Source organism: Hypanus sabinus, chromosome 13 (genome assembly GCF_030144855.1).
Source record: "Hypanus sabinus isolate sHypSab1 chromosome 13, sHypSab1.hap1, whole genome shotgun sequence".
Classification (NCBI taxonomy): domain Eukaryota; kingdom Metazoa; phylum Chordata; class Chondrichthyes; order Myliobatiformes; family Dasyatidae; genus Hypanus; species Hypanus sabinus.
Genome location: NC_082718.1, coordinates 5,443,381 through 5,455,424, shown reverse-complemented (window position 1 = coordinate 5,455,424; position 12,044 = coordinate 5,443,381). Strand labels below are relative to the sequence as shown.

Below are 12,044 nucleotides of genomic sequence, written 5' to 3'. Positions count from 1 at the left end.
ACCCCGTGTTTACTGTCATTTAACTTTATACTTGTAATATAATGTATAACATATACACATGGAAATGAGACGTTTCTCTGAACCAGGGTGGAAACCCTCAACCTTCTGACTTAGACACAAGTATGCAACAAGTGGCCATACTCATGGATAAACAGGCCTCAATCTTACTTCTTCTCCGTCTCTTCTATAATAAGTAGTAGTGCTCGGTATTGGAACATTTTAATTTTCAAAATGATAACGTGATCAGAATTTAACACAGCGGACAAATAAAACAATCAAATGACTTAATTATCCCATTTATCTAAAATTAAAGCAATGATAAGAAATATGAAGTTTACATTTATTTAACACCAATCATATCTTGGGTATTAACGCAGAGACCTTCCCAGCCAATTACTTCTGAAATGTAGACACTATCAGGGTTGTTTGCATACATAATCTTCAACAGGAGGTGGACCAAAAGATTTTGTGTACCGGTAAAATGCTAGAGGAACGTCAGTCAGTGCCGGAGACGTTAGAACTGTCCTCAGTGTTTGCTCAGTGGAGGACAAGCTGTGTTATGTTTGGCTGCAGCGTTCCTGAATGCAGGGACTTTGACTGCGTCCTTTTTTGAGTGACTGTGGTTTACTGCTGCCTTGTACGCACTGTGCGGATGGTGGGACAGCTGGATAGCCTCATTCATAGCAAGGACTTGGCCTCGGGCAGTGTGTTACCCGTATGCAGCCGTCCGGAAGTATTGTATTGGTGCATTCATAGCAAGGACTTGGCCTCGGGCAGTGTGTTACCCGTATGCAGCCGTCCGGAAGTATTGTATTGGTGCTGCCCTCCAGTGTTTGCTCGGCAGAAGACAAGTTGTATTGTGTTGGACTGCAGACTGCTGCAACTTTCAAGGACTCAGGAACTTGGACCTTTTTTTTGTTTGTGACCGTATGTTTACTGCTATCTTATACATAACTATGTGTGCCTTGTGCTGAGATTGTCTGGTACTGGGTTTTACACTGTGGCCCCGGACTATGCTGTTTCATTTCAGATTCAGATTCAGTTTATTGTCATTTAGAAACCACAAATGCAATGCAGTTAAAAAATGAGACAACGTTCCTCCAGAATGATATCACAAAAGCATATGACCAAACAGACTACACCAGAAAATCCACATAACGTTTGGCAATCCCCAATCCAGAGTCTGGAGAGGCTGCTGCGTATTAATATCGCGCCTCTGTCTTAGCGCGTTCCCCGGAAAGGAGCTCCAAATCCACCAGACAAAACAAGACAAAAAATTAATGCTTCAAGACCTGCACAAAACCACATAGTTATAACAGTGCAAACAACAGCATAATTGATAAAAAAAAAACAGACTATGGGCACAGTAAAAATAGTCCAAAGATGTTAAAGAGCTGTAAGTTCAAAAGAGATCACCACACAGTTTCCACAGGTCCCCAGGGTCCCGACAGACTCGCCATCCCACGCTGGCGGCAGAAGGGAATACTCCCGCTATGGACTTCCACAGCGCCGCCCGACTCAGCCTCGCAGACGCAGCACACAGTGAAAGCAACCTGACCGCAGAGGACTCTGAGTCTGTCGAACCTCCAAGCCGATGACCATCCCCTCTGGCACAGCTTCTCCGAGCACCATCCTCTGCCGAGCGTATTAAGATAGCCCCGCCAATGGCCATCGGCAACGTGACCCCGAGGACTGGGGGCTGTTCTTCCCAGCAGAGTTCCGGACCTCACAGCTGCAGCAGCAACAAAGAAGGTCTTCCTGGAGATTTCCCGATGTTCCTGCGTTGCGCTGCCATCTTGGATTGTACTCATGGCCGTATTCATGTATGGTTGAATGACAATTGAACTTGAACTTGAACCAGAAGCAGCCACTTCTCAGCCGCTGTCTGCATATTTTTCCTGTGACTCCTCTCTCATTCCAAAGACGTGTGGGTTGGTAGGTCAATTAGACATTATAAATTTCGAGTGGTAGAATCTGGTGCAGAGCAAATGAGGATGAGGGAAGAATAAAACAAAGCGAGGTTAATGTCGGAAGGAAATTGGGCAGTTGATTGTTGGTACAAACTTGGCAAGCTAAAGGTCCTTTTCTCTCTCCTGTACCAATCCCTCAGTTCTTCAGCTTCTCACTCACTTGGTCAATTGCATCCTTAATCCTGTTTAAACATAAAAATAGTTATTTCAATGCCGCCCATGGACAGAAGGATTGTACAGTAAAAAGGCTTGGAAAAAATATAATATACACCACTCAAGAAAATTTAGAGACAGATTAGCTATAAATTAGACAATTTCCTTCCAAGACAAAAGTTACAGAAAAACATTTTGATTCAAGATGTCAATGTTCTTTCAAGTCTTCCGTATTCTAAAGGAAAAATACTCTGATCTGTCCCTAATCATGGTTCAAGAAGCAATCCTGTACTCTTTCCCCAGAAATGCACAATCTGCATGACCAGCATAAATACATGCTAGTATTTATTACATTTTATTCCATATCCGTACGTTAACTCTAACTATATATTTACATAATTCAAAGTTCAACGTAAATTTATTATTAAAATACATAAATGTCACCATATATAGCTGTGAGGTTCAAACGGAGCCTTTCATCAAATATTTGATTATAACTAACTCTTCCTACTTCCTACTTCAGTCAGGGATTCCGGTTAAGGAGATCAACAGCCTGCTGCAGTTACAGTTGAACCTCAGATGGTGTTTACTGCGATTGCTTAGGTAGGGAGGAAGAGTTGGGTATTACTGTACCGTGTCAGTGGGACCTGCTCCACGCATAAATTGGCAAAAGGCCCCAGTTGGTGAAGAGCATATTCATACTGAAACAAGAGCACAGAAAAGCAATTATTCACAGTGCACAGTTATACAGACGGATTCTCCCTTCTACACCACTTACGGCAGCAACAGGCTCCAAAACTCTCAACTTCCAACCGGAACTTTAGTCCCTATCGCTGCAACTCCCCAATTCCTCGTACAATAAAGCTGGAACATTAACAGGCAGTACTGAGATACCAATCCTTCCCTTCCCCAAAACTCTGCATATTTTCCAATTTTGTTTATATCGATTGATTCAGTTTAACCTTTCATCTCTCAGACTAGGTGTTGGTGCTCTCTACACCACGACTTCTAAATGCAGAAGTTCAAACACAAGAAAATCAGCAGATCACACAAAATGCTGGTGGAACACAGCAGGCCAGGCAGCATCTGTCATTGGGAGAAGCAATTTTGACGTTTCAGGCCGAGACCCTTCGTCAGGACTAACTGAAAGAAGAGATAGTAAGAGATTTGAAAGTGGGAGGGGGAGGGGAAAATCTGAAATGATAGGAGAAGACAGGAGGGGGTGGGGTGAAGCTAAGAGCTAGAAAGTTGATTGGCGAAAGTGATACAGAGCTGGAAAAGGGAAAGGATCATGGGATGGGAGGCCTAAGGAGAGAGAAAGGGGGAGGGGGGCTTCCCGTCCCATGATCCTTTCCCTTCTCCAGCCCTTCATCTCTTTCATCAATCAACTTCCCAGCTTCACCCCTTACCCGGTTTCACCTATCACCTTTCACTTCTTCCTCCCCTCCCCCCCACCTTCTCACTCTGACTTCTCATCTTTTTCCCAGTCCTGATGAAGGGTCTCGACCCAAAACTTCAACTGTTTACTCTTTTCCAAAGATGCTGCCTGACTTGCTGAGTTCCTCCGGCATTTTGAATGCCGAAGTTGCTTTCCCATTGTACTGCTGTCGCACGTAACGATGTACATGCTTGATGTCCACTGCACCCTGTGTGGGTAACATCACTCACCTCAGTTCAGAGAGACAGACACACACACACAGAGGTACATCGGATACCAGGTGAACGAGTCGTCTTCTGGGTAACTGCAAGTCTGTGTCTTTGCTGTTGCTTAGATGTTTGTTTTGCCGGTGGGGAGGGGGGATCGTTGCTTGCTGCCGCTCACACGCGGGAGGGAGGGGAGCTGGGGGGGGACTTTGGGGTTCTAACATTTAACTGTCATTCACTCTTTGGGGGCACTCCTCCGTTTTTGTGGATGTTGTGAAGAAAAGGCAATTCAGGGTGTATGTTGTATACATTTCTCTGACATTAAACGTACCTTCAAGACCTTTGAAGCTGTGGGATTCAGCTGTGAAGGCCGTCACTGAGTATATTTGAAGTGGAGGTTGATAGATAATCAGGGCACCAAAGGTTAGGGGGAGAAGGCAGAAGAGTGGGGTTGAGAGGGATAATAAATCAGCCATGTTGGAATGGTGGAGCGGAATGTGTGGGCCAAATGGCCTCATTCTATTCCCATGTCTATTGGTCTTAAGAAAATGAATCTCAAGATAGTAAATCGTGAATTACACATACTTTAATATTACATTTACTTTAATACTCTGCTCACTCCTGGACATCTCTGCCACTCTCCCCACCAATCCTGACCTGTTGCTCCCGGCCCTGCGTTAATGGTTATAGCCCTACAAGCCCTGGGATCTTTCTCTGCACTGTACAAGTGTGCTGATGACGAACCTCCGGCTTGTGCCAATCGAAGCAGCGCATTTGGAAATGCTCCACCGCGGCGCGGTAGTTCTCCCGCTCTGTCAGGCGTAACTTGGAGGTGAGCACACGGTCAGCCTGCTCGGTGGAGTCGGTGGCCAGAGTCACAATCTGCCGCACGGCCTGCACGATCTGCTCTCTCACCTGCAACATCACAGATCCGTCAGATACGCACCACACGTCCGTCAGATACGCACCACACGTCCGTCAGGTACGCACCACACGTCCGTCAGAGACGCACCACACGTCCGTCAGAGACGCACCACACGTCCGTCAGTTACGCACCACACGTCCGTCAGTTACGCACCACACGTCCGTCAGTTACGCACCACACGTCCGTCAGTTACGCACCACACGTCCGTCAGATACGCGTCACACGTCCGTCAGTTACGCACCACACGTCCGTCAGATACGCGTCACACATCTGTCAGTTACTCCCCGAACGCCCGGGACGGAATGATTATTCCCCGTCTCAGGACCAGGTGCAATATCACTCATGTATGCCGTGCAATATTGTTTTGTGGCAGCAGCACATTGCAAGGCAAAAAACTACTATAGAGTTACGATATATATATATATAAATAGCGCAAAACAGGAACAGTGAGGTAGTTCTCTAAAATCCGATTGCAGAAGGAAACACACAGTACCTAAAGCATTGAGTGTGTGTCTTCAGGTCCCTGTATCTCCTCCCTGGTGGTAGTAATGTGAAGAGGGTATGTGATCCATTTGGATGGTGAGGGTCCCAGGTTATGGATGCTGCCTTTTGGATTACCCTTGATGGGGGTAAGACTTGATGGCTGAGACTAGAGTCTTCTGCAGCTTTGATCCTGGGCACTGGAGCCGCCAGACCAGCAGTGATGTGAACAGTGAGAGTGCTATCCACGGTACATTAGAGACACCAGCTAGAGTCTCCCAAAATAACAAATCTCCTCAGGCACCTCACGATTTACAGCCACCTTATGGTCGCATCCATGTGTTGAGCTCAGGATCGATCCCAGTGAGATGATGAAGCCCAAGGAACGGGTTTTCCCAAAAGCAATGAAATCATCCTGGGAGCAGGTGCCCCATTTGACAGCAGTGTCACCCGGAAAAGTAGTGAACCTGTCTGTACACACTGTGATCACCTGTATTGTAGTGAACCTGTCTGTACACACTGTGATCACCTGTATGGTAGTAAACCTGTCTGTACCACACTAACTGTGATCACCTGTATTGTAGTGAACCTGTCTGTACACACTGTGATCACCTGTATTGTAGTGAACCTGTCTGTACACACTGTGATCACCTGTATTGTAGTGAACCTGTCTGTACACACTGTGATCACCTGTATTGTAGTGAACCTGTCTGTACACACTGTGATCACCTGTATTGTAGTGAACCTGTCTGTACACACTGTGATCACCTGTATTGTAGTAAACCTGTCTGTACACACTGTGATCACCTGGACTATTCTTGCCAGTTCCTCATAAGTGAGGAAGACTCTGATGTGACCAGGAGTGGGGAAACACACCTGCTGTTACCTTAAGGAGATGGTCCAGGTCTTTCTGCAGCTTTTCTTTCTGCTCCAGATCCGTCGCAGATTTGATCCTGTTCTGAAGGACAACAACAGGTACATCGCACTGTGGCACAGCGTCCATTCCTGCCATCTGAGGCTGCTCGGCCCACAGCAGGTGCCAAGTGAAGAAAGGGTTGCCCTTTGAACAATGAAACAACTCTCTTACTCCAAGCGAGAAGCACAGAAAGTCAAAGTAAAATTGCTAGCAAGGCACGTATATGAGAATAGGTTGAGTGATGTCGGCTTTTTCTCCTTGGAGGATGAGAGGTGACCTGATAGAGGTGTACAAGAAAATGAGAGGCATTGATCATGTGGATAGTCAGAGGCTTTTCCCCAGGGCTGAAATGGCGAGCATGAGAGGGCACAATATGGGCAGCAAAATTAAGACAGCATAGGTGTAGTTGAGGGAATCTTGTTTTGCACACAGTGGATAATACCTGGATCTCAGATATCATCACTATGTTTAAGAAAGATTTAGAGAAATGTTTGAATTTGCAAGGCACAGCAGGAAATGGACTTAATGAAAGCAAATAGGATGAACGGCATGGTCAACATTTATGTGGCAGATCAAAGGGTCTTTTTTTGCACCATAGAATACATTCTGTACTGTTTTTTCAAGAATTGAGAAGAGATATGGGGAAAAGTATTGTCAAACGGAAGCCGAAAGCTATTGTCTGTGGTGCTGGGAAGCAAGTAAAGACCCCGCCAAGGCGACTGACCTCTCGGTGGGTGAGTCTACAACACAGAGTGACCGACCTCTCGGCAGCTAAACTAATGATTTATCACCTTTATCATTTTCATTGGCCAATTATTAGCACATTACACACGTGATGTAATTGTTTAAATTATCTAGCCTACTAACTAATTTACCACTAAGGAATTTTCTTTATCTTACCTATAAAAGTGATAAAATTTTTCAGAAGCAATCTCTTTTATTGCTTTTATTCCTTTGTCTTAAACGCCTCAGCATTAATTCCCCCCTTAGCATCATTTCTCAGCTCTTCATTTGGAAGAACCCTAATGCATGGTAATGCACTCGGGTAGTAGAAACAAATGTGCAGACTATTTTCTAAATGGGGAGACAATCCAATATTCTGAGATGCAAAGGGTCTTGGGAGTCTTTGTGCAGAACAACCTGAAGGTTAACTTGCAGGTTGATCAGTGGTGAGGAAGGCAAATGCCATGTTACCATTCACTGCAAGAGGTCCGGTCCAGGATACAAGAGCAGGGATGTGATGCTGAGGCTTTGAAAGGGAATGATTAAGCCTCACATTGAGTATTGTGAACAGATTTAGAAAAGATGTGCTGCCATTGGAGGGTCCAGAGGAGGCTCACAAGGATGATTCCAGGAATGAAAGGGTTATCATACGAGGAACGTTTGATGGCTCTGGGTCTGTACTCACTGGAATTCAGAAGGATGAGGGGGGATCTCATTGAAACCTTTCAAATGTTGAAAGGTGTAGACAAAGTAGATGTGGAAAGGATGTTTCTCATGGTGGGAGAGCCTAGGACAAGAGGGCACAGCCTCAGGATAATGGGGTGTCCTTTCAAAACAGAGATGTGGAGAAATTTCTTTAGCTAAAGGGTGGTAAATTTGTGGAACTTGTTGCTATGTGCAACTGTGGAGGCCAGGTCGTGGGTGTATTTAAGGCAGAGATTGATAGTTTCTTGATTGGACATGGCATCAAAGGTCACAGGGAGAAGGCCGGGAACTGGGGTTGAGGAGGAAAGAAAAAAAGGATCAGCCATGATTGAATGGTGGAGCAGACTCGATGGCGAATCGAAAGCGGAGTATTCTGATCGCCGGCACTCGTGACAATGACAAGGCCGCCAGACGGCGCGGTGAGGAGGGAACCCAGTGGAATTTCTGTCGCTCTTCAACGAAGGATTTACGGCTCACAGGCTGGCTTTTCCAAAATGAACCAGAGACCCTCGGAATGGTCCGCCACCCGCCGTGGTTTTTCCAGCTGCTCCCACCCTACTCTCGCTGCCCATCAACACTGCGGCCAACGTATTCACAAACTTAATCCTGTCTTTTTCCAGGGAAAAGCAAGTTTCAACTCGATTTAACTTTAAATTGTGACATTCATGTTACTTCTTTCCAAGTAAGCTGCTGTCGTCGTTTTAAACGCTGGATGTTACACATCGCGGTGCAGAGAAGGGAGGGCACAACTCACCTGATGCCCCGACCGGCCACTTCCGTCCCGACCCACAATGCCCCGCGCCGACGGGCTGGATAGGGGACTTTCTGGTGACGTCATCAGGGCAGCTGACGACGGGAGGACCCCGGCAGATTCGGCCCAGAGGTGCCGCGGCTCGGACTGTGCGATCGGCAGCAGCACGCTAAATTTAATTCACCCCTTTAATTTTATGATCAACATCGTGCGCTTTCCTTCCGATAGAATTTATAAACGAGTCTTTACCTTGTAATAAACACAAACGCTGCAAATGCTCTGCGAGTCAGACAACCACTGAGGAAAGTGAAAGAGATCTTATATCATTTCTCTCTTTTCACGGAAAGGACTCAGACCTGGAGTATTCACCCTGTTTCACTTTCTAAAGATGCTACCCGACCTGCAGAGAATTTCCACACCCACTTTAGCTAATATTTGCCACTTTTACTTACTTAGAAGCCCCTAAAGAATGTTTCGGGTTGACTCAATTCGTTTTAAATAGTCCTATTGTATCTAATTGTTTTTTTCACCCTTCCATTATAGATCAAGCTTATTCAGCTTGGAAAACTAAGATTTTCTGATTTATTTTTAGATAATTGTTTCATGTCTTTTGAACAATTATCCAACAGATATAACTTGCCGAGATTTCATTTTTTTAGATATTTACAGATTAGACATTTTTTAAGTTCTGTACTCTCTACGTTTCCAAATTTTGTGCCTTCAGATACTTTGGAGAGTTTATTTGAATTAGACCCTTTTCAAAAAGGGCTTATTTCAAAACTTTATAATATAATTATGAAGATACGTTCAGAGCCCCTTTATAAGACTAAACAGGATTGGGAAAGAGAGCTTAGTTTTAGTATTTCTAGTGAGAATTGGGATAGAATTCTTCAATTAGTTAATACATCATCGTTATGTGCCAAACATTCACTAATACAATTTAAGGTTGTACATAGGGCCCATATGTCCAAGGATAAATTAGCTCATTTTTACTCTCATATAAGTCCTATTTGTGATAGATGTCATTCTGAAATTGCGTCTTTAACTCACATGTTTTGGTCGTGCTCATTTTTGGAGAAATATTGGAAAGATATTTTTGATATTATATCTGCGGTTTTGAATATTGATTTACAACCTCATCCTATTACCGCAATTTTTGGTTTACCAATGTTAGATTCACAGCATTTATCTCTTCAGCCCGTCGAATGATTGCATTTCTAACTCTGATGGCTGGAAGATCTATATTGTTGAATTGGAAAGAAATTGATCCTCCCACTGTATTTAATTGGTTCTCTCAAACTATGTTATGTTTAAATTTAGAAAAAATTAGAAGTGGTACTTTTGAGACTTCTATTAAATTTGAAAAGTTATGGAGACCATTTATTCAACATTTTCATATGATGTAATATGACCCTGTGCCAAGTACATTTGATTTCCCAGCTTTTAGCTTATGTATTTTGAGAGGACCGGAAGTGACGGCATTGATGAATACTTATTTTTGTGAGATATTATAAACAGCCCACTTTTTTTCCTTCTCTTTTGTTTGTTTTTTTCTTTTATATTACTTATTAGTTATAGTTATTAGATTAGATTAGTTAGTTTTGCATTATATAAATTTTTTTTTGTTTTTTTTCTTTCATTTTTCTGTTTTTTTATATTATACATTATGAAATATTTAGATTTACTATGTCCATACATATATCTTATGGCTTATGTCTTGGTAAACTCATATGTATGTTTTTTTTCATATGTAATGGAATGTGTATGTTGGTAATTTCTTTATCAATATATCATCTGTATTCTGTCCATATTATTAATATTAATAAAAAGATTTAGAAAGAAAAGAATGTTTCTCACTTAACTATTCTTCCATTCTTCTTTCCTTTTTGCATCAGTCTGCACTGTGGAAGAGAAGACACTTGCAATGTGCTGGAGGTTCGAGTGCCAGCGAGGATGCAATGTGTGAAGTTACCATAACTAGAAACTGGAAGGTGGTCTACACCCCAGAGTTCTGAAAGAGGTGGCTGAAGAGATCGCAGTGGCATTAGAGATGATCTTTCAAGATTCACTCGATTCCAGAATGGTTCAGAAGACGGGAAAACTGCAAATTTCAAGAATGGAGAGAAGCAGAAGGAAGGAAACTGTAGGCTGGTTAGCCTGGCCTCAGCGGTTGGGAAAAGGTTGGAGCTGATTGTTAAGGATGTGGTTTCGGGGTACTTGGAGGCACATTATAAAACGGGCAAAAGTCAGCATGGTTTGTTTTAGGGAAAATCTTGCCAAACAAAGCTTAGAATTCTTTGAGGAAATAACAAGCAGGATAGACAAAGAAGAATCTGTGGATAGCATGAACTTGGATTTTGAGAAGGCCTTTGACAAGCTGCTGTGTATGAGACTGCTTAAAAAGAAGGTATTATGGCTCATGGTATTACAGGAATGAGTCTGGCATGGACAGAGCATTGGCTGATTGGCTGATTAAAATAACTAGAATTATCTGATAAAACACATCTGGGTGTAACATTTACTTAGTTGGTCTAATTCCAGGCCATATCTCGGTCCTCCTATTTGCTTTGGATATGTTCATTCAGAGTTTGACTATCTTTACTGTTATTTCTAACAGATACATTTATCCTTACTTGCACTGAGTTCAGGTATTTTCTCTCCAAACTCTGTATGCTTAACCCTCTTCTTCAGCCCATCGACCCTACTGTGACGTAGATACCAACAGCAGCCTGCCAGAGTCCTCTGTTCTGTGAACAGTCTTTCAAGTTTTCTCAGGTGTAGCCTATCTTCTTGGTATAGCCTTCCCTTCCCAGGGATGACCTCTTTGGAACTTCTGCTGGCGTCTCTGCAGCACAGGGTTTTTACCAGGCATTCTGACTGGTCACATTACTGATTGGTTTGGAAGTGCTAATGCACAGGATTGTAAGAGACCAAGAGACTTCAGAGGTTTGTAGTCTGTACCTCAAGAAGGCAGCATCCGTCATCTGAGACATGCCCCCTTCTCTTTATTACCATCAAGGAGGAGTTACGGGCCTGAAGATACACTCAGCACTTAAGGAAAAGTTTCTTGCCCTTCAGGCATCAGGTTTCTGAACGGTCCATGAATTCATGAACACTACTCACTATTCCTCTGTTGCATACCCTGTAACAGGGTGTCAGACTAGCAAAGATAGAAGTATCCATTGGAGTCTGGTGGTACTATATTCAAAAGTGTTTATTAGTAAAATAAGCAAAACAATACCAATAATGCAAATATACATATAACACAAGTTAGCAGTAATAAACCTAAAAGTGTAGGAATAATAATAAGCAATAATAAACAAGCTCTATCGCTGTCTAGGGGTAAATGAATTGTCATAGAAAAGTATAAAGTTCAGTTCAGATCATGAGTGCTGAGGTAGTTATGCTTGTTGTGTTGTAAGCGTTGGAGAGAGCGAGAGATTAAGCAGCTGCAGTCAGCAAACATTCCTGTTGCCTTTTGATTCCGTGCACCGTTGTTGTGGCGGTCATTCAGTTATGACCCCTCCGTCCTTCTGCTAGACTGTTCGTCACTCTGGCATGAGTGGACACACACACACACGTCCCCACCAGCCCTGCTGTAACACTGTGAGTTTTACTGACTGATCTCCTGGTTTGGTCTCTGAAGCCCCCACCTTTCTTTGGGTTCCCAACACTCAGTCAGTGTCCACTGGTGTGTCTGAAGGATGTCTCTCCAGACCTGTCTTTTATCCCCACTCACGGGGTCTCAGCTATCCATCAACTCTGAATGACTGTGTC

General features: G+C 43.6%; 1 protein-coding gene across 1 annotated transcript; it reads right to left on the bottom strand.

Annotated features, from left to right (window-relative positions):
• Window positions 1-205: 205 nt before the first annotated feature.
• Window positions 206-8,410, bottom strand: LOC132403597 (legumain-like). Its single transcript, XM_059987031.1, has 5 exons — window positions 8,271-8,410; window positions 6,059-6,232; window positions 4,512-4,682; window positions 2,757-2,824; window positions 206-2,152 (listed from the first exon to the last, which is right to left on the bottom strand). Exons 1-5 carry the CDS (start codon window positions 8,352-8,354, stop codon window positions 2,107-2,109), a joined length of 543 nt encoding a protein of 180 aa, XP_059843014.1. The 5' UTR covers window positions 8,355-8,410; the 3' UTR covers window positions 206-2,106.
• Window positions 8,411-12,044: the final 3,634 nt, after the last annotated feature.